Here is a 21,954-nt window from a genome sequence, read left to right as displayed (position 1 = left end):
TTGGAGGAACACTATCCCACTCGCCTTCTTTTAAAACTTCTTGATCCTATCTTCTTAGAGAAGTCTTAACAAGTACTCCAACACAAGTGCTGTACCCAAGTAATGCTGAGGCACTTACCCGACTGTATTTATCCACTTGACATGCTTATTGAGCACATTCTATATGCCAAGTGTTGTTTAAGGCATTAGTGATATTATAATAACTGAAATTTCCTGTCCACTGAGATACTCCATTCTAAGTGGCAAAGACAGAGAGTGAAAAACACAAATAATTATATAATATTCCATCCAGGTAATGAGAAGTTCTATGAAGAGAGACCTATCAGGAGAGGGGTGGGACAGTGGTTTTAGTTAGGAGGACCCAGAAGTTTCTCTGAGGAAGAGGTCACATTTGAGCTGAGATTCGAATTTAGTGTAAGCCAGAGCTTTGCAGGCAGAAAAAAAAAAAAGATGTGCAAAGGCCCTGGGGCAGGATCAAGCTCAGAAATGGGGAAGGGCAGTGAGATGAATGAATATGAGAATGAATGAATGAATGAATGAACGAACTGTGCCTGAAGGTTGTGGTAGAGAGGGACCCAAAAGGAGACTGCAGAGGTTAGCAAGGCCCATTGATGGAGTGGTATGGAGGCTTTTGTGAAGGGCAGTCTCTTGCCTCATGGATTTGAGGAGGCCACACATTGCATCTTCCAAATCAGTATACCCCATGCACAGCCTCAACCTGGCATGGAGCAGGCACTTCTGGGTATGTCTGGGATGAAATAATTGTGCCATTTGTGGCAAAGGGTCTCACCACTGCTAAGGAAGATGTTAGTGGAATGATGAAACAGACCTCCAGGATTACTCTCTCATGAGAATGACGTTTCATCTTGCTGACTGTTGCCTCCACCCACCCTGTACTGTGTTGTATTTGCTGGACCAAAGGAGAAAGCGGATGAAATCCAGACAGAAGTAGCCCCACGGGGTCACTTACAAAGGGCAACTTCCTTTGGCTCTGAGCTTCCTAGATGGAAGTAAAGAGAAAAATGGGATCAGTTACACAATCCTTCATTGTTCCCAAGAAAGCACACTTGTAAGTACAGATTCTCTAGAAGCACAGGTCTGAGCAATGTCTCCTGTGGCTTCTCATGAACGGAATGCTGAATGACACGGTGTATATGGACATGTGCATTCCGCTAACAAAAATACACATCACTCATCACTTAATCAGCACATCTAGGGTCCCAGGTTATGAGAACAAACAGCTTGACTTGCAAAGTCTGATCAGGCATGGGCTGTTGTACACTGGGTCCTGACAGGTATTGTAGTTCCCACCACTGAAAGAAAGGAGGTTCCCCATGGATGGAGGGAGATGCTGATGGAGGAGAGCTGCTTGCTGAATCCACATGATCCCCCAAAACAATCTGAAGACATCTGGGGCCTTGCAGAGCATGTTGGGTCTCCCTCCCTTGTGCATCTCCTGGAGTTGCGGACAGGTGGCAGTCAGCTGTGGTGTCCCTGCACGCTCTCCTGCACCCTTGTATCAGATGCCATGTGGCCCAGAGCTCTAGAACTTTCTTAAGGTTGACTGTGTGCAGTTTCCTACAGCTCCTAGGTAGCAATTAATTGTCAGCTGCATTAGATGATTGGGCAGGATTTGATCCATCCTTTGAATGACTTGATGAAATGGAGATGAAGTGTAATATAGCTTTTTGTTGTTGTCGTTTTCCCAGACCACACAAACACTAAGGCTTTGAAAATTTCATTTATGCACGTGGTGTGTTGCTGAGTCCTGAGAGCATTTTTTGCAGCTGCAGGAAAAACCTTCAAGGACGCAGGTGCCATCAGAATCTTTTCGCTTTTCCTCTCCAGGTTCTGATGCCAGCACCATTGAAATCCACACCACAAGTGAGTCCCACAAGGAAAATGAAGTTGACTTGGCTCGTCAAACTCAAGGACACCTGTGAAGAGATGTGACCTGGCTCTGGACCCCATAGTCCTCACACTCTACACATTCCTTGTTCTTTAGAATTGGGTCCTTGCTCTCCCCTCACTGCGTGGTTGAAGTGTAGCATCTCCCAAGTCCCACTCTCAGTACTGTGCTAGAGTTTCCTCCTGAGGACCCTCTTTGTGCCAGGAGACGCCATCCACATGCACGTGCTTGGGAATGGAGGAATTCCTTCTAGACCACTCCTCTCGACTCTTAGCTGGCATTAGTTTTTCTGAGGCTGGCTGTAATGTGAAGTGCAAGATTCATGTCTTCAGGGGAAGTAGTTACCTAAAATAAAGTAATTGCCACCGATTTCCCAGCCTGACTTGGATTCAATACAAAAAATATGTCCAACAGATGCTCTTCCTTAAAGCATGGAGGACACCAAAGAGCAGCAGAGTACAAGACCATTGAGCCACACAGCACGGCTTTGATTCCAAAATTAGCCTTTGGTTCCCATGTCATGTTGAGAACAGATTGTGTGAGGAATCCATGGAGCCTGACCTATACTTAGAGCATCGTGTATCTCTACCTTTCCATTAGTCAAAATTTCATCCATCAATGCTTTTATCTAGAAAGAAACCACTATTTTCTGAAGATACTGCAGATAGCTGTCCCTTGTGACAGCACCCTTTCTATCTAGATTAGAACTCCCTTTCATTCTAGAAAAGCTGTCCAGACCTTGGAGTCACAAAGCTTCAGGTGGATTCAGAGCACACTGTGACCTCAGGGCTCTCAGGGTGATTGCTGCTGTACCTCCCTAAGGGAAGAGGGACTGAACTCACCTTCACCAAAGGTCTGGAGGGGCAGAGGTGTAAAGGAGGTTTAGATCTCATGGGGGCAAATGTGTAGTTATCTCATTTGGTGTGTTTTATCTTGCTGCCCTGGTATGAGAAGCCTCTCCTCTGGGAGGACTACCTCCCACCTCATTCTAGAGCAAAGAGGTCAGCTTCTTGCTTTTCCAGGCTCCCTTGCAGCTAGAACAAAGTATGTGACTTGCCAGAGCCAATCACAAGCATCTCCTGAGTCTGAGTTAGCAAGTGCTCAGGGGAATGGGTGGGGCAGTCAGGTATGCTTTGGGGGGCAGCACTGGGTCTCCTCTTGGGCACTGGACACCTACTGCTGTCATCTCCATGGCACTGGCCCCACAGGCTGATTTTGGTTGCTTCTCTGTGCAGCCTCCAACCTGGTTCATCAGAGATTCTCAGAGCTGCCAAGCCTCCTTGTCATTCATTCTTTTTGGCTCCCATCAGCACATCAGGTTCTGCAGCTTGCAAGTAAGAATGCTGACTGGCCTGCTCATCCAGTTCTGACTCCCTCCTCCCAGCTGGGGCATCAGCATCCAGTTGACATTCCCGGCATGGTAGTTTTGACTGGGATGAGCTCAGAGGGTATGCGAGGGCAAGTGGAGACCTCCTCACAGGTGCTCAAAGATGGAATAACACCAGAGATGTGATTCCAGGCAGTGCAGGAAATAAGGAGATAATAACGGGGCAGATGAATCAACAACACAGACAGCCTTGGTGTTGAGCCCTTTTCCCGTGAGGCTGGAGGGATGTCCATTTGCTGTTCCATTACTATTTTCAAGATGGCAGGTGCTGGAATAGTGGAGGCTAGTGGGAATGATTCAGTGGAGACACCATGATGGTGAGGGTGGGAGAGAAGGGATACTTCCAGGAGGGAAGTTCTTGAGGTGAGGGGGAACTGGGACCTGCAGCCAGGGGGCTGGGCTGGTCTGTGTGGAGACCATGACAGGGGCAGAGCTGGGAGTAGAGTTGGGTGGGAAGATGAGACAGGGCCCCTCAAACAGCTTCCACTGGATTTTAAATGACTGGCTAGTTTATTAGCCCATTTATTTACTATAATGAAAAATTCTAGTAGTTAGGTTGAGTGCAGTGCTGTACGCCTGTAATTCCCGAGGCAGGAGGATCAGAAATTCCAGACTGGCCTTGGCAACTTTGTAAGACCCTGTCTCAAAAATGAAGGTAGAAGGTGCAGCTCAGTGGTTTAGTGCCCCTGGGTTCAATCCCCAGTACCTCAGAAACAAACATGTAAAACATATTAGTTGTTGATGCCTTGCCCTCATTTCACAGAACTTATCATCATCAATATCAACAGCTACAGTCATGTAGTTACAACAGAATGTCCATACCCCGCCACTTTCCTGTGCAGCATCTAAATAAAACTGAGGACAACTGTCTTCCTGACCAACCACCCTCCCTACAGTCTAGTCTCCACTGGCCTCTCCTCCTGTGGACATTATTCTCCAGGTATTCTGGTGTGGCTTACCCAAACTGGATGAGATGCTTCACAGACAGAGCGCCCAGACTGGAAAAAACAAAGTTCAGTCAAATCTGCAGTCTTACACATAAGGGCATAAATCTATCCTCACTCCTTCTTCCCCCTCCTCCCACACTCCACAGAGTGATGTCCAGGTTCCCATCCACAGTCATCAAGATCCGGCATGCATAGGTGCATGGAACGCTATCTGTGACCATGAAGGACGTTCATGAATATCTTAGCAATGGTACTGACGTGCGGGATTCTGGCCCACAGGCATGCCCCCGCCTCCTTCTAACCCAGGTCACAGGGATCCCTGTGGTCTCGCTGCCACCCAGGATCCCGCTTCTGTAGGCCAGTCCCCAGTAAGCTGCTCTGTACAAGTCCTGCTCCCTTGGCCTGTTTCTTGGATCCACGGCAGCTCAGGGCCAGTCCTCAGACACCAGGGCTGGACTGTTCCGGAGCGCCGCCGCATCCTGGCCTTCAGACTTTCTCCCCCTCATCAAGGAGCAATCACTAAGTTATTTTTGTGAGAAAAGACAGCATTCTGTACCCACTGATCAGTGTCGGTGTGGGAGTTACCGGGAGAGACGAGAAACCACAGGCACCCAGATCTCTAATATCAAAATAGAGCAATTTATTCAAGACACTGAATATGATCTGTCGATTCTCTCTTGAAACAAATGAGCTATGACACACAAGGTGATTTTTTTTTCTTTCCCAAGAGCGTGAGGGGTGAGTGGCTGGGGGTAGAGAAAATGGGGGCAGCTGTGGTGTAACAGAATCTGGGGAATGCTGACAGAACCACATCTGGCTGTACGTCTGACACAGACAATAAAAACCGCAGAAGCCAGAATTCAAAACTTCAGCGAGTGGCGGGAGAAACGTTTCTGCGTTTGACAAGAAACACAATGACGAAGAAAAAAGAGGTGAAATGAGAGGTTAAAAAAGGAGAAAAAGAACAAGGGAAAAAAGCAGATCTTCACGTTTGACAAAGTGCACTTCACTTGGCTCCATGATCTATTTTTTAGAAACAACAAAAAGTCGAGTCCTACGGTGTCGAGCGGAGTCAGAACATTGAACCCTGCAACGTCCATCTGGCCCTTCCAGGCCCCTGTGGGGCAGCTCCCCCTTCCCAGGCATGTGCTGGACGTGGCTCTTGGTCACTTCGAACCCCACCGAAGATTCCAGAGAGATAACTGCATTATGTCTGCTTTCAAGGTTAAATTTGGTCACTAAGACTTAAGCATTCCTCACAATGATGAAGAGCTGTAAACAACGTGGAACAGTAATTGCATGATACACGGCCCCCTCGACTACAAAGATGGATCTAGTGGCACTCTGGCAGCAGGGTGAACAATGGTCTGCGGACATGGAGGCTCCACAAATTGCTGTCAACCGTGGGATTCTGCGGAGTGGGGATGGCCTTCGGGGCACGAGCTGCTTGCCCCTGCTTGGTCCCCTGGTGGCCCACGCTCACTCCACTCCAGTGGCTAGCTGTGAAGCAGAAAGGTGGGCAGGCTGCTTTGTCCTTCTTGGGCTCCCTCCTGGGCAGGAACTAGTCATGAGCCTGCAGCCCTCAGCTCCAATCTAACAATTCTGATGAGGCTTAGATTCACCGAGGGGCTAATGAGACATCAGTGAGACCCTGACATCCATGTGCAGATTGTCTAGTGACTCCCTGATACAGCCCATGGCAGTACGGGGCTCAGCCAAGGAGCCACATCCCAGCAATGGGCTGACTTTGGACAGCTGGTATTCTGTAGAGAGGAACATATTTTTACTTGGAGAGTGGTAAAGATGGTGTTTATCTGGAGCCCCCACAACCTGCACACCAAACACAATGCATCCTCAGCGCAGGAAATTATCAACTTATCTGGTGACACCTGCTCTGTTCAGTGATGACACTGGTGACCCCACAGAACTTTGGCTTTCTTTGCTGAGTATTCAAGTACCACAGCTGGAACACAGCACTCAACTCAATAACACAGCACCTCTTGGTCTTTCTGGGCTTGAAAAATTCACGTACCAAAGTGGAGGCAAGTTCATGGTCTGAGAAGGATCAGTGCACTCTGGCATCTACAGATGGCCTCTGAGCATGCTCAGTTGGGTAAGAAGTCCCTGGTCTTCCATGTGGTGGACTTTCAGCTCCATGGACAGATGCTTCCCACTGGGTTACACCCTGCTTCAGCTACAGGAACACACAGCTGATTGAACACACACCCTGGCCAATGTTTCCTGCCCTTCCCTCTGCCCAGAAGAAAATCCACGAGAGAAGAGGCCCTCGCTCTCCATCTGTTCCTCCATTGCTAACTTAAAGTCAGTGTTAAATTATGACCAGGGTACCATAGTCACCTGATCCCACGAAAGCAAACTTTGCTAGGAACACAAAGCCTTGTTTAATTTTTTAAAAATAGTAAAGATTCATTATTTTAAAACAAAAACAACAAAAAGCCCTCACCCTTTTTTCTAGTCTCCTGTGAAAGAAACGATAAAGCGGGTAGAAGTGGTTAGTAACATTCTACCTACGCAAGAATTCTCCTTTGGGAACGACAATCTTCCTTCCGTGCTCATTTTCTGTCATCTCTAGACTGAGGGACGCTCTGGGGAGCCTTCAGGTCTATTTTGCAAGGACTTTCCCAGCATGCTCTTGGTGAAGTGACCACTGGAAGCTGCGCCTCTGGGAAAAGGCATAGGTGACAGGTGCGGCGGAGCCTGGCTGTCGGTTTGGAGGCCTCCCTCTCTTCTTTTGCACCAGCTGCTGGTGCGCAGGACCATCTTCCACCCAGGGTCTTCCCAAACGCCTTCCATACAGCCGATGGGAGAGTGGTGAGCTACCTCAGGTTGCCTGTGACATCTTTTTTTTTTTTTCTTTCCCTTTTAAGTATGAATCACACAAAGCTCTCTATGTCTGATGGCCATTTTAGGATTTTAAAATTGTTTAAACATAAAAATATTTTTTTTTTCCAAAAATACTCCAGGTTCTTTCTCTTATAAGACAATTTTTTTTTTCTCCTGTAAAAAGTCCCCCTCCCTGCCTTCTTACATAAAGCACTTATTTATGCGCCGAAAGTGCCCTTGAGACCTAAGGTGTGGAGCAGCTATGTGTGATCGAAGGGGAGCGGGGAGGGCGGGGTGGGGAGAGCTGTCCATGAAAGCTTTGCTCTTGACATCATCCTGTCCATGTGGCCGTGTCTATCCAGGGGGGGCATGAGAAGAGAGACAAGACCCAAGGGGCATGGCACCAGGGCAAGGATATGACCAAGGAGGCAGAAGCAAAGGAACCCCAAACAGTTTCCATCTCACACGGAAGGCCCCAGACCACAGAATTCCAGCGGACAGAAAAACCACTGCACAAAGAAGGTTCTAGAAAAAAGTGTTGGGATTACAAAGTCGCACGCTTCCTCAGTACAAAGGGTCTTTGAGCATCCTTTGCGAGAGCAACAGTGGTGTCCAAACTGATAGAGGAAAAAAAAAAAAACCCCAGACCCTCAGGAGGCGGTGCCCCCTCTTGGCTGATCACAGCATTTCTGTTTGCTTTTTTGGCACAGCTTCTTTCTACCCCACCAGAGCCCATCCCAGATGGAGACCAAACCCTGTAGTGTCAGCCGACGGCTTCTTCCTTCCCTGGCTTAGATGTCCTAGGCGGAAGCCTTTCCCCCAATATGACTCTCTATATGCTTTTGAATTTGTTTTTTCAACTTCTGGATGACAATTACAAAAAAATTGAGACTCCTGTGGCCAGGGACGCGTTGATTTCAAAGTACACTCTAACGCCAGTTGAGCCCGTCCGGGTTTGGAGCTGATGGATTTGAAGACAGCGGTGACCCCACACATTCACTGCTGGTCCATAAGCATTCTTTTTTTTTTTTTTTTCCTCTCTCTACAACATTTTGTGTTTACTTCCGCAGATCTAAAACACACACCTGGAAGGAAGGATAGAGTACCTGTTACCTGACAGACAGCGCAAAGATGCCCTCAGAACACAAGTCTGTGTGAGGTTCTGGAAAACACTACCTGGCCACTGTTTTTTGTTTTGTTTTGTTTTGTTTTTAATAAATACAGTTTTGCTATGGTGACACATGCCTGTGATCCCAGCAGCTCAGGAGGCTGAGGCGGGAGGATCACAAGTTGGAGGCCAGCCTGAACAACTTAGTGACACCCCAAGCAACTTAGTGAGACCATCTAAAAATAAAAAATAAAAAGGGCTGGGAATGTGGTTCAGTGACTAAGCACCCCTGGTCCAAACCCTGGTACCAATAAAAATAAAAATAATACTTTCTTAGAACACAACTATGAAGAGGGAGAGAATCTGTAGTAACAGGCTAATTTCTGAGCGTCTCACCAACCAAACTCAAGTGAACAGCACTGAGAGGGAAGTTCGCCAGGAGAAGGACGCTAGGAACCCACAGAGCAGCCCGTCTTCGGCAGGCACCACAGACCAGACCACCCCATCCTTGGAGAACATCTGGGGGGCACGCTGACACTCAGCGAATCAGGCAGACACTACCCTTGCCTTAAGAGGTTGAGGCGGCCTCGAGTTCTGGGGTGGATCAAAATCTGAACATGCCACAGGAGTAGAACAGGGACCCTGGGGACCCAGGAGACCTGCAGAATGGAAACCTGTGTCTCGCCACCAGCAGGGGTCCAGGCTGAGGCAGGAACTAAGCTAAGTCGCTTGGCCCTCAGCCCTGGCACTGGGGACATCTGGGTCAGAACCTTCACTGCTGTGGGGGAAGCGTCTGGGCATTGTAGGAGGTCTAACTGCATCTTGGGCTCCAGTTACAGGATGCCAGTAGCACCTCTGCACCAGAAGAGCCACCACTCCAAAGGCTCCGTCGACTGACTACCATCGCCCTCGGGGCAAGAGACGCGAGTGTGCAGGGTCACCCCGTTTGGGAACCACCGACTCAATCGAGAAGATACTGACTACACAGACATTCCAGAAGGAACCAAGAGAAGGTCGGTCCCAGATGTGGTACCCGCCCCAGTGGAAGATCCCTTCATGCACCAGCATGGGTTGAGCGCCTGCTGTGGGCCAAAGTTCCAGGACGAGGAGACTGGAAGCCCCCGGGTGTCCCCTGCTGTGCACCCCCAGCCCTGCCGCCCCCCAGCAAACCGAGGCACCACTCACAGAGCCGTCGGATGCGCTGGCGCCCACTTTGTCTCCTCGAGCGTTCCAGCACACCTCGAAGATGCCGCCCGTGCCTCGGTAGCTGTGGACGAGACTCCCACTCTGCAAAGCAAAGCAACCGTCACTTGCCAGGGAGGGAGCCCTGCCAGCTGGCGGGGTAGACAGGCACTCCTCCCTGCCCGCCCTCATGCTCCACCACGACAACGTCCCAGCACATAGCACTGAAGAGGGTCTCCAGGCAACAGCCACGCTGTGCACATGTGACTCTTGGACCGCTGACTCTGAAGGATGGAACCCACCCACTGCCACCCAAGCTCTGGCACCATGTTTCGGCCAAGGCCACAGCTGTTCTCGGCCAAAGACTGGGGGAGCGGGGTGCCTAGGTCTACCAGGGCTGTGGGACACACTCACATGGCTCTTGGACTGGCTCTTTATAAGACTATTTCAGATACTTTTCTTAATGGCACTGGGGATGGAACCAGGGCCTCCCTCCCACATGCCTGGCCAGTGCTCTACCACTGGGCGATGTCCTCAGCCCTTTCCTCGCTGACTTTCTTTGACCTGCATGGCCATTGGAGACGCTAGCAACCAAACCTTCCTTCCTGGGGATCACACCAACCTCAGGGTCCAAGTTCTCCCTGCCCCCTACAGCTTTTTCCTCCCCAATTCCCACAAGTGTGTCCCCCACATTCCTGTTCATCTAATCTTGTCCAGGTGCCTGAGTCTCTGAAGACCTGGATGCACACAACTGCTACCCCTTATCTAGCAACCAAACAGGCTCTCATGACTATCAGTAGGTGTCTTACCATGTCATGAAGTTACTCACTGGACACCTACTTTGAAAGAACCAGGGCATGGTACATTGGTACCAGAGTGCTAGCTAAGGCCACAGGCTCTTGGCTCCCGGTGGCAATAAGACAGTGTTAACATGAGGTGTCAAGAAGGTGTTGGAGAGGCTCAAATAAACCCTCCCTCACTACTGGACTGGTTACAGTGGGAGATGTCCAAAGACTGGGACCAATGGCCTGTCCTCAGCCAGAGTCTCTAAACGGTGGCATTGAGAAATCACTACCCCAGTGACCTCCAGTATCTTTATTTCTTACTCATATTGGTTTGGTATACACACGTTCACTTATTCATAAATATACATGTGTACAGCATCATCAATCTTATGATTATTTTTGCAGTGCTGGGGACTGAAACCAGGGCCTCATGCATGCCAGGTAAGTGCTATACCACTGAGCCACACCCCAGCCCTGATCCAGATTAAACAGCAACAAAATGTAATGAAAATCACACTTGGGGGAAGACTCGCTGCTTGGGTATTCCCAATGACGTCTATCGTCCATAGAATGGGAATTAAAGACTGGGGGCAGCTCAGGGCACAGGGTTTGCCTGCCACGTCTGAAGCCCTGCCTGAGATCCCCAGCACCCAAAACAGGAAATAAAACAAGCGAAGAAGAGCGGGAATCACGAGCTCTCCTGTTCCTTGCAGTCCCTTGTGAAAGGACAACCCCATATTGACCGTATGTTACCCCAGGGGCATTACAGCAGGCACACATCCTCTGTGGCCACTGCTCTGCTCCTTGGAGGACAGGCAGATGCTGGCCTGGTCCCAGTTGGCTGGGCCCCCTGGGCAGCTCAGACGGAGGCCTCCCACCACCCTCTACGAAGGGGGCTGCCTTTCCAGCTTTCCCAGAGCGCTTAAGATGGCGGCTCCTTCTGGAAGGTCTTCCAAGACGACAACAGCTCAGAGCTGGCTCTGAATCAATGACCAAGAGCTCTGGGGACACCTCCTGGAGAAAGGGACCTGCTCGAGCCTCCATGGAGGGAAGTCCCTGATCCTTGGGAGCACACGGCAGATAGCATTTGGCCTGGGTCTGCCTGAGGAGGTGGCCTTGGTCACTGAAAACGTGGCTCTCGGGGCAGATCTTGGGAAGGACTGGGCCGCAGGGTCAAGAGATTACCTGAGTATTCCAGATATGGACACACTTGTCAAAGGAGCCACTGGCCAAATACTTCCCATCAGGACTGAACGCTACACTGTAGACAGGTTCCTGATGTTTGGTTAGTGTGTGGATACAAACGCCTCGCTCCACATCCCACAGTCGGACCGTAGAATCAAACGAAGCACTGGGGAGACGGCAGAGAAAGCAGAGGCCCGTCAACACGCCAGCTTTTCAGATTTCTCTACGACGCCTACCGGACTGCACAGAGGCCCTCATCTCCAGCCTCTGCGTTGCGAGAGAATAAACCAGGGAGCCCTTTCTCTTCTGGAGTATAACTCAGACACGGAAAAGAAAGTGAGAGAGAACATAGAGAGAGCTTTTCTTTGGTGCTGTTGTAAGGGAAACAAATTGATACTCATATTTGCCTCCTTTTTTTTTTGCTTTGCTGGGGGTCAAATCCAGTTGCCCAGGCTGGCCTCTAACTTGCAATCCTCCTGTCTTAGCCTCCCAAGTTGCTGGGATTACAGGCATGGCCACAATAGTGTTCTTCAAAATGTTACCATCATTACCAAGAGTGGGGCCAGGTGTGTCGCTCAGTGGCATGCAAAGGCCCTGGGTTCCATACCCAGCACTGCAAGAAAACACACCAAGAGCAAATGCCACATCCTTGGGATCTAGTGTGCTTCAGGATGCCAATGGTCCTGTGGCCTGAAGTTCAAAGCCCTGCAGTTTGGGGAGGCCACCTTTGTCTCTGATGACCATTCTGGCATCTTATGCTCACTGTATTGGTGGGTCTTAGAAAATTCACTCTTAAAAGGTTGGGGCAGATCTGGCTGGAGCTGGGGAATCCTTAATCTCCACTCAAAATTCCTGCCACCAGCAGCTCTGAGTTTTGCCAGCAGCAAACCCAGGTCTAAGCTGAACGCTTTCAGTGTCCTTTCTTGGTTTTAATAAGAATTATTGCTAAAGTCAAACTCCTGAGGCCTGGATAGAGGCAAGATTCCGCCTCCTGGTCTCACAGCTAAAACAATCCTTGCTTTGAGTCAGGCCTCATCTGACTCAGCTGGCCCTCCACAACTGTCAGGTGGTACAACTGCCGATTCAACCAACCACAGATCAGAAATAACTAGGAAGAAGCCTGTGCCGGCATCGGGAGGTCACGATGCTGTAAAAGTGCAACTATTTATGCCTCTGGATGTTATCAAGTATCAAGTGATCTAGACGTGATGGGAAGTTCTAGGCGATGTGCTTCGGTCATATGCAAATACAAGGCCATTTTACACCACACCTGGGGATTTTGGTATCCACAGGTCCTCCAGGAACCAACCCCTGTGGATACCCAGAGACATCCAGAGATATCATCATGTTGCTGGCACCTTCGAAACACGGTGGCACTCTGTTTAGCGGGAAGGGCTTCGGCATGCGGGAGACCCATGCTAGCAAAACGCTCTGCTCTTCTTTGCTCAAGAGTAAATGAAGGCTGCAGTAGAGCGTGGACGTGGATTCCCTTACCTTGCTAACATGATGTTGGAGTTTGGGTTGCTGGTGGCTGGTCCCGTGGGACTCCACTTGATGGTGTAGATCTCTTTGCTGTGAGCCTGAAGATCATGGACGCACGAGTCTTGCTTCATGCTCCAGATCTGGAGAGGACACGGGCAACGATGTGAGCCAACACTGTCCCCGACACAGGGTGGGTCAGCATCCTGGGGATGCTCCTTTGGTTGCTGGCCCATGGGATGCCAGCAGGGTGGGGGAATCGACAAGGACACAGAGAGACCCTCAGCAGGACACTTGGTTGATAAACGGTGTTCTCTGGATGGGAGTTATTGCCTTGGCAAGGGGGAGCTTACAGAGGAAGGAGGGGTCCCCACAGACACAAACCAGAGGGGCAGGGAATGAGAGGCTCTGGGAACACGGGGGCTTGTCCAGGATTGGACGGTCCATCCCCGTGAGATGCTGGCCTTACCTTTAATGTCATGTCATCAGAGCACGATGCTAGCAGCATTCCCGAAGGGTCCCACTTGATGGCGTTGACCTCATTCTGCAAGAGAGGAAAGGATTTTAGAAACGGAAGCCTGTGCGTGCTAAGGGAAGTACAGCAGCCCTCCACCAGGGGGCAGCGGTGCTCTGCCAGCCTCGCACACAGCCTGGGGTTTGCCCTGCAGACACCATTTTCCCCCCTTTATTTTTTCATTTACATAAAAGAACAACCATATGCCACACATAATCAGTCACCCTGATGTGTACTTCTTTAAGAAAAAAACCCTCTCTACTGAAAAAAAAAAAACCTCTCTACTAGGAAGAAAACCAAATGAAGAATTCACACATAGCAAGTGGGGCAAATAAAGTCAATAAAACCACAGCTATTTCTGAAACTGGACTTTGAACGCCACTTTCCTATGTACTCCAAATATAACTGCCACTCCCTACATCTACATCCCGTACAGGAGGGTTGTCTGAGCCGGGCACGGTGGTGTGTACCGGTAATCACAGGAGGCTGAGGGAGGAGGAGGGCAAGTTCAAGGCCAGTCTCAGCAACTTAACGAGACTGTCTTAAGAAAAAAAAATAAGAAGGGCTGGGATGTAGCTCAGTGGTAGAGGGCCCCTGGCTCAATCCCCAGCACTCTAAAAACTAAAACCAACACAAGATAGGTGTCTTTTGGTGGACAGGGAAGTCAAGATGGAACGTGGGCTTGCCTGGCAATGCAGCCCAAAGGCACAGGTCCACACACAGGCAACACGGGAGTGGAAGGGAACCTGTACCCAAGCTGTCACCGACAGGAAACACACTCAGGAGGAACAAAATCCTTCCTGGAACAGTCTGGGCTTCTCTACTGCAGCTGCGGAGAGAACCCACAGGCAGATCTCTTAGGGCTGGTGACTGTGGAGCCGGCCACTGCAGATGTCCACCCCCGGCTGGACCCACCTTCAGTCCTCCAGGGAGAAATGAATTCCTTCCCAGGAGCGCAGTTTCCTCTCCCTCCCTCTGCCACCCAAGTGGCCATCCCTGGGAAGCACCCAGAACCAGCTCAGGAAGGAGCAGGCTCCATCCCCATCAGGTGGGGCTCTGTTTAGAAGAATCGGCAACCATTAAGACCCACTTATAGAGCCCAGTGGCCACAGGTAAGGCCCCTAGAAATCAGACTCCACGCAGGCCCCTCCACAGCTGAGAACAGAGCCAGAAAAATGAAGCTGTGGGTGCACAGCCCCAGGGAGACATGAGCAGGACCACTGGCGCTCAGCTCTAAAAGCCCCTTCTTTGGGACCCACTGGGCCACAAGTTGGGAGAGACGGTACTGTGGAGGGAGGCGAGCGGGCACTGGGGAGAGTGGAACTGAAGTCAAGTTACGGCAGTGGCATGATGGCTCTGACCCTCCTCCTCTGCCCTCTAGGGATCCTCCAGTGCTGAATGCCATTCTGGGCATTGGTGACGAAAATTGAGAAGCCCTGGCCCTGCCCTGGCCTCTGCATGTTGTTCTGCAGGAGGTGGACACAGAAACAAGCAACGCCAGCCACCCGAGGCCAGGAGTGAGGCGGTGCCCTGTGAGCCATGACACTCCTGGAAGAGTCCAGGATTTCTGAATGGCGTCTTGGGAGATGGGAAGGGCTATGGGAAACGGAGGATCGCTCTGTGGTGCTTGATCACATGGGTTTCCCAGAAGGACTCGGGCATGGCAGTTTGTAGAAAACCTAAAGGCACCGCGGACAGAGCCGTAAGAGCCCATACACCACGCTACGGAATCTGGCAAGTCGGCTGTTCATCAGGGATAGTTATTCTCTGACCATGGGTTTCCCCCAACCATTGGTTGCCTCATGATTTTCTCTATCACTAATTTTGGCATCTGAGGAGCCATAGGCCCAAGGGTGGAGGCGTGGGCCTCTTTATGCTGGTTCTGCTTGGGGTTTGCCGAGACTCATGCATTGAGTATTGATGTTTTCCATCACAGGAGAACTTGGTGGTAATGGCTTCAAATAAATCTCCTGTTCTGCTGTCTTTTTTTCTTTCCCTGTTACACACATATTTAGAGGACTTGCTACAAACCCACAGATCAAGACTCATTTTTTCAATCTTCTACCTGTTCTTTGAATTGGCCAGTTCTATAATGTCCTTTCTGACTTACTAACTTGTATAACATCCAATCTGCCATTAAACCCATCTACCAAGATTTCCATTTCAAGACAGTAACATTTCCTCAGTTCTCAACTTTATTCATGCATTCATTCATCTCATCTTTTTGCTGTCCTGGAGACTGTACCCAGGGGTGCTCTACCACTGAGCTACATCCCCAGTCCTTTTTATTTTGTGAGACAGAGTCTACGTTGCAAAGGCGGCCTCAAACTTGCAATCCTCCTGCCTCAGTCTCCCAAGTTGCTGGGATTAAGTGTGTACCACTGTGCCTGGTTTTCATTTGTTTTAAAAACACAGTTCTCCATTCTCAGTGAACATTTCCCATCTACTCACTTATTATGAGCATCTTTTTCTTTATGTCCTTGTCATAGCTACTTTGAGGCCTTTGCTGCAAAACCCAACATCAGGTCGCGTGGGGGAGTTTTTGTCATTCCCTACCCATAAGACGGGGTTAATCCAACCACACAGCTCCAGCAGCAAAGGACCATGGAACAACTGGTCTGCTGTTACAAAGTCCTTTCCTTCTAGGCATGAAATGGGTCCCACATCACGTTCTGGTGAGCTGGACTCTGACCATCGGAACCCCCGCTTACCGTGTGCCCTTGGAAGGTTTTGACTGGGCGGTCACAGCCGAGCCTGCACACGTGGATACACATGTCCGTGCTACAGGAGGCAAAGGTCGTGTTGTTCTGCCAGTCCACGTCAAGAGCCGGGGCTGCAGGCAGGGAAGAGATGGGGATGCAGGCATTTATTAACTGTGCACGGAGCTTGGGAGGTTTAGAAAAGTCGAGGGCATAGTAGCAACTTCACAAAAACATTCCCAGTGTGAACAGGGTCTTGCCTGCAGAGACCTTAAAGACGTTCTCAATGTGCAGGGACAAGGTGCCTTTGGAGAGTCCCATGGTGCGTGCTGTGGCCAGGGCAGGCAGCATCTTTGCTCCCAGGGCATGAGAGGAAGGGCTTGTGCTGAGCAAGCGGCAGCTCCCGCTCCCCCACCTTGCCACTTCCAGCAGGGTCACTGTCTCAGGCTACGTCGATTTGGTTTAGACAGGGAGGAGAAAAAAGGACAGGAAAGTCTTCCGTCCTGTCCTTGTTCAGTATACTTCAATTAGAAAAATGTGCAATGCATTAATAAAAGCCGCTGAACGGTGCTGGGTTTTTTTTTTTTGGTGGGGGAGACAGGTACTGGGGATCAAACCCAGAGGCCCTTCACCACTGAGCCACATCCCCAGCGCTTTTTATTTTTTATTTCAAGACAGGGTCTTGCTAAGTCGTTTAGGGCCTCATCAAACTGCTGAGGCTGGCCTTGAGCCTGGGATCCTCCTGCCTCAGCCTCTTGAGTGACCATGATTAGAGGCGTGAGCCCCTGCCCCCTGCTTGAGTGGCATTTAACTGGAGCCAGCAGGAATCCCTTCGGACATGGGTCAGGACTTGTAAAGAGCACCCTTCTCCACTCTTGGGTCCTTCTCATGTGCAGGTGGCTCCAAGAGCAGCTCTGCTCTGCTAAGGGCTTTGAGGAGGTGACGATGCCCTGGTCTTCATGGCTCTTCCCCTAGCCTCCCGGAACCAGCGCCCTGTGGGCTTTCTTCTGCCCCCTCGTCCTGAAAATTTTCCTAATGCTCCCCGTCATTGCAGGAAGGTCTGAAGCAGCGGCGAGCAACCATACGCAGCTTGGTCGATCTTTCTAACGCACCAAAGAGGCTCATGTTAAGAACAGGTTAACCTGAAGAATCAGACTGTGGCTCTGTCCCCAGACAGGCCCACTCTGCAGGTCTGGACCACTCGGAGGGAGAGGCACGGGAAGACGCGTAGGAGCCAGGCTGCCCGTATCCATCGGGGTCTGTGTCCAGGTTCTGCCCTGACCGAGGGGCAAGCCCCCTGGGTCTCCGAAGCAAGCGTGCACATTTACATTGGCCTCAGACCAGCGTGAGCGATGGGAGGCATCTGGGGCGACTGCCGAGCGCTGGGCACTTGGAAAGAGAGAGACGCCGACGTTGGAACGACTGTCGGCACCATCCTCTGTTTCTGGGAAGTGCGGCTTCGATTCTTGCCTCAGATCCTCAGAGGGAGCAGGTCTGAGTCTGTGCACGGCTCTTTCCACCTCTTGGGTACCCACGGCTCAAGGGTCACTCATCACTCCAGGGGCTGCAGGCTCCTCGCTACGTTCCTGTCTGGGGGGCGGGGAGTACCAGCCCAGGGGGCATCTCTAGAGTCCCTCGCACACCAGGGCAGACAGGGATGCAGAGGGGCAGACGGTTGGGGGCCAGGGTAGCTCCTCGGGATCGTCACAGCTACTCAAGAGTCTTAGCAGTGCCAGGGTTTTTGTGTGGGGTGGTGCTGGGGATGGAACCCAGGGTCCTGCACAGGCTAGGCGAGCACTCGGCCACTCGGCCACACCCCAGTCCCACTTTTACCTTCTAGTGGGACCATGAGGCCTTAGTAAGAGCTCTGGAACCTGTGTTCACAGCACCTTCTTAAAGGAAGACTTCAGGGAAGTGAACTGTGCCTGTTCCACACTAAACGGAGACCAGGGTCTCATGCTAATTTGGTAATCCCTATGGGGACAGAGGGCTTAGTTCTTCCAGGTGGTCACTAGTATCTGGTCCCCTCCCCACTTTTTAAAGCAACACCTGGGATTGAACCCAGGGTGGCTCTCCCACTGAGTTACCACCCCAGCCCTTTTTGAGACAGGGATCTTGCTAAGTTGCTGAGGCTGGTCTCAAACTTGCGATCCTCCTGCTTCAGCCTCCTGAACTGCTGGGATTACAGGCATGGGCCGCAGCACCTGCCTTTACTTTTCATTTCCTTATAGCAGAGTTCCAGGGCTGTACTATGTTGGGCTTCAATTTGGGAGTGGGGGGGAGAGAAAGAAAAAGGTGCTTTTTCCCCCCTTGTTTCTTTTCTTTTCTTTTTTTTTTTTTTTAAACTTCAGAGCCAGGAGGATTGTGAGTTCAAAGCCAGCCTCAGCAACAGCAAGGGGCTAAGCAATTCAGTGAGATTGTCTGCAAATAAAATACAAAGTAGGACTGTGGATGTGGCTCAGTGGTTGAGTGCCCCTGAGTTCAATCCCTGGTAACAAAAAAAGAAAAAAAAAAAAAAAAAAGGACTTCAGATTAGCTTAGCTTCACTTAGGGACTAATGTGAACTTTGGTGAGGCTTTGAAAGCTAACTTATGGAATATAAGCAATCACGTGAAAAGATGAGACGATTTCTGTGGTCTGGATAAGGTGCCTACGAGACAGTCTCTACCCCGAGAACCCGGCCTGCGTAAGGGCAGCAGAGTAACTGCCATTTTGGAAAGAACTGCTCGCGCTGCTTATTTCAAGCCAGGACAGTCCCGTCCCCTCCTCTGTGGGGGATGGCTAACCGGTAGGGTGAAGAAAGCCCACCTCCACTGGGGGGCGGGCGGGCAGGGACGTGGCAGGTGTGCTCAGTGGTCTGCAGGGCCCACCACAGAGCCCTGGGGCCCCAGGATGCCCCAGCAGAGGAGGCGGGGCTAAAGACACCCTGCTTCCCCAAGACTAAAGTGGATTCTCGTCATTCCCAGAAGACACGTTCTACATAGTAGAGGCCCAACCAGAAGCAGATCATCTGAAGGAAACCAGGGGGCGGAGTCTGCTCGGAGCGTGGATGCCACATTCTCACCAGCTGATCCGGACAGAACCTCCTCTTAGGTGCACTTCCCACAGGCCAGTCGGCTCTGCCTCTGGCTAAGCTACCTGCTGCCGCACACCTTCCTGCTCTGGCTGACAACATCACCAACTCCCGGGGCAGCCCGCATCCCCCCAGCGACCAACAAGAGCAAACCCACCTGAATGAAAAGGAAACTGCTGCTTGGCCTCTCCCGTGTGGGCGTCCCAGATTATAGTTGTCTGTGCTCCGCAAACAGAGAAAAAAGTTAGTGACTCGTCTCCTCGCAACAACTTCTCTAGAAAAAGGGATGGGAGGAGGAAAGATGACCTGCCCGCGTCGTCTGGAAACCAGCAGTGTCCAAGAGAGAACGGGAGTCATGCGGCGATTTCAATTTTCAGTAACATTACAAAACGAAATGAGTGAAATTCATTTTAATAAAATAATCTTTGTTTTGCAAACCCAGCCAAACTATTATTTTTCAATATGTGATCAGTAAAAAGAAATCCCTAACGAGATATTTGGCATTCCTTTTTTTCCGATACCATGGGTATTTTAACACCCAGGATCCAGCAGGCCACTTGGAAGAAGCTCAGCCACTCCATGTGTGTCATGGTTACCCTGAGGGACAGCCGGCTTTAACCCATACTTGGGTAATCTATCACAACTGTTAGGGATTCCCTTTCATCCCAAAGCTTAGAAAACCACTGAAAAGAACACTAACAAATCTTATCTATAGGTCTTTTGGGCATTTTTTCCAAAGAGCTACAGAAATGAGTATTTCTGAAAATTCTGCCATTAATACATGTTTTGAAGCGCCACAATCCAAAAATTCAAAATCTAGACCTTTTGGACAATCAAGATAATGCTCAAAGAGTTTTGGATTTTGGAACATTTATTATTTTGTGGTGCTGGGATCGGAACCCAAGGCCTCGGGCATGAACTCTACCTCTGAGCTACCTCCTGCTCTGGTATAAATTCTGATTCCAGATTTTCAAGTTAGGGATGCTCAACCAGTATAAAGTGTGTGCAAATCTACCCTCAACTCTGAAAAACTCTTAAATCTTAAATACTTTTGGTCCCAAGTGCTTCAAATAAGCAGTGCTAAACCTGTACTAGATAGAGCAGAACTCCTGGACTGCACTGGGGTTGGGCGCCAAGAAGGGGAAAAGATGATCTTTAGGAAGCCAAGGAAACCAGGAATACTAACTTCCTAACACCAGGAAGAAAGATACCTAGGGAATGATCCAAAGGCAGGTCAGCCAATCCCACTGGAATTACATCTTTGTTAAATGGAATTTTCAACTTAATTTGAAACTTTCAAACCTTTCTGTCAATGACAATAAAAATTTAGTTTTAAGAAGTAGTTGCATTTTGTGTGCATTGCAGATGGAACTCTCAGAACAGGAAGTTTCTTTAAAACGTGGTACTCCTTGATTTGGGGTCAATTATATATATATATAAAACTTTTTTGTACTGAGGATTGATTGAACCGAGGGGCACTTAACTACTGAGCCATACACCTGACCCTATTTTATCTTTTTATCTTGAGACAGGGTCTTGCTAAGTTGCTGAGGCTGGCTTTGAACTTGCAATCCTGCCTTGGCCTGCCACGCTGCTGAGATTAGGGGCGTGCCCCCTGTACCTGGCTACACCAACTAGTATTTTTGTGTGTGTTTGCTAGGGTATAGCTTCTCTTGATTTAGCCATGTACAAACAAACCTGGCACTGCACAGAACATAGAAACTCTTTCATAGTTCTTGAATACAATTTCACTTATGATACCAGTAATTGGATCGTTTTGTTGACATGTATGTTTAATATGTACCAGACAAAAGTAAACATTACTTATACAAGGTTTTGAAAGGTCATAATTTAAAAAAAAATAAATAAACTTTTGAAAATCTCTGCAATATAATTTAACCACTTTCTGTTAAGCACAAATTGAAGATCAATACCAGTATCGCCTCCCTGCCAAATTACATTTTCTCCACAGTTTTTATTGTCAAGAGCATTCATATTATTATTCCTGCCCTGGTTAATCAGGTAATCATGACAGATTATGGACCCAAGACTAATATAATTCCAAATATGCATTTCCAGTGACTGTATATTCATCACCAGGTTCTGGAGTTCTAAGAAAGTCAAAGGGCAGTACTGGTGACCCAGGGCCTGGGTTCCCATGCCCCCTCGACCACAGAGCAGCGGTGCATGCCTAGGATAATTCATGAACCTCTCTGGCCAGTTCCTGCTCTGTAAAACAGGGTGGACGGCACTGGCGTCTGCCTTCTACCTTGCAGCCCTGTGTGGGCTGACATGTACTAGTCACGCATCAGGTAATGGTTATCATTTCCGTGGGAGCCTTTACTAATCTGGCCAGCAATTCCCAATGGCCAACTGCAGGTACGACCCAGTGTTCTGTGTGCGCATTACTTGACCATTTTCAACAAACGGATGTGGTTGTGTACCAATAAAACTTTATTCATAAAGCAGCCCCAGGAGCCGATTGGGGTGTTGGCTGCGGTTTGCCCAGTTCAACTACGATGTCTCCAGGAACTTGGTGACATGTGGAGGTCGTGTCTGGTATTTTATATGCAGTTTTATAGAACTTGAACACAAAGCAGTAACGCACCAAAGTTTCAAATTAACCTGCCTGTGGGAGATGGAATAGCTTAGAGAATTCAGGCCAGGTTTCTACTTGTAGAACATCAGTGGATAGATAGTGGATAGTCTTCCTTTTTTTCCAGTTCTTGATAGTATTTCTTTTCCAAAGTTATGACTTATACAATTTCTGCTGGGTTTTAGGCATGACATAACTATCCATCTGAGGTTCCTTGAAGGTCATGACACCAGCTAGCCCTGTCAC

The 21,954-nt window shown here is 49.6% G+C and overlaps 2 protein-coding genes across 17 annotated transcripts in view; one reads left to right on the top strand and one right to left on the bottom strand.

Annotated features, from left to right (window-relative positions):
* The window catches only part of Gpr143 (G protein-coupled receptor 143), a 66,701-nt gene extending 64,422 nt beyond the window's left edge, over nucleotides 1-2,279 (top strand). For all 11 annotated transcript variants that reach the window (XM_047536130.1, XM_047536129.1, XM_047536136.1 and 8 more), the window contains one exon: nucleotides 1,849-2,279. In XM_047536130.1, the coding sequence (XP_047392086.1) occupies nucleotides 1,849-1,943 (95 nt within the window). In that variant the 3' untranslated portion in view covers nucleotides 1,944-2,279. The remainder of the gene's footprint in view (nucleotides 1-1,848) is intronic.
* Nucleotides 2,280-4,861: 2,582 nt separating this feature from the next.
* Nucleotides 4,862-21,954, bottom strand: part of Tbl1x (transducin beta like 1 X-linked) — a 189,276-nt gene continuing 172,183 nt past the window's right edge. For all 6 annotated transcript variants that reach the window (XM_047536123.1, XM_047536121.1, XM_047536122.1 and 3 more), the window contains 7 exons: nucleotides 19,270-19,330; nucleotides 16,052-16,173; nucleotides 13,296-13,370; nucleotides 12,842-12,969; nucleotides 11,348-11,513; nucleotides 9,381-9,482; nucleotides 4,862-8,172 (listed from right to left, as the gene is read on the bottom strand). In XM_047536123.1, the coding sequence (XP_047392079.1) occupies nucleotides 8,146-8,172; nucleotides 9,381-9,482; nucleotides 11,348-11,513; nucleotides 12,842-12,969; nucleotides 13,296-13,370; nucleotides 16,052-16,173; nucleotides 19,270-19,330 (681 nt within the window). In that variant the 3' untranslated portion in view covers nucleotides 4,862-8,145. The remainder of the gene's footprint in view (nucleotides 8,173-9,380; nucleotides 9,483-11,347; nucleotides 11,514-12,841; nucleotides 12,970-13,295; nucleotides 13,371-16,051; nucleotides 16,174-19,269; nucleotides 19,331-21,954) is intronic.

The sequence above is a fragment of the Sciurus carolinensis genome, chromosome X, assembly GCF_902686445.1.
Source record: "Sciurus carolinensis chromosome X, mSciCar1.2, whole genome shotgun sequence".
Classification (NCBI taxonomy): domain Eukaryota; kingdom Metazoa; phylum Chordata; class Mammalia; order Rodentia; family Sciuridae; genus Sciurus; species Sciurus carolinensis.
This window is presented reverse-complemented; position numbering and strand designations above follow the sequence as displayed.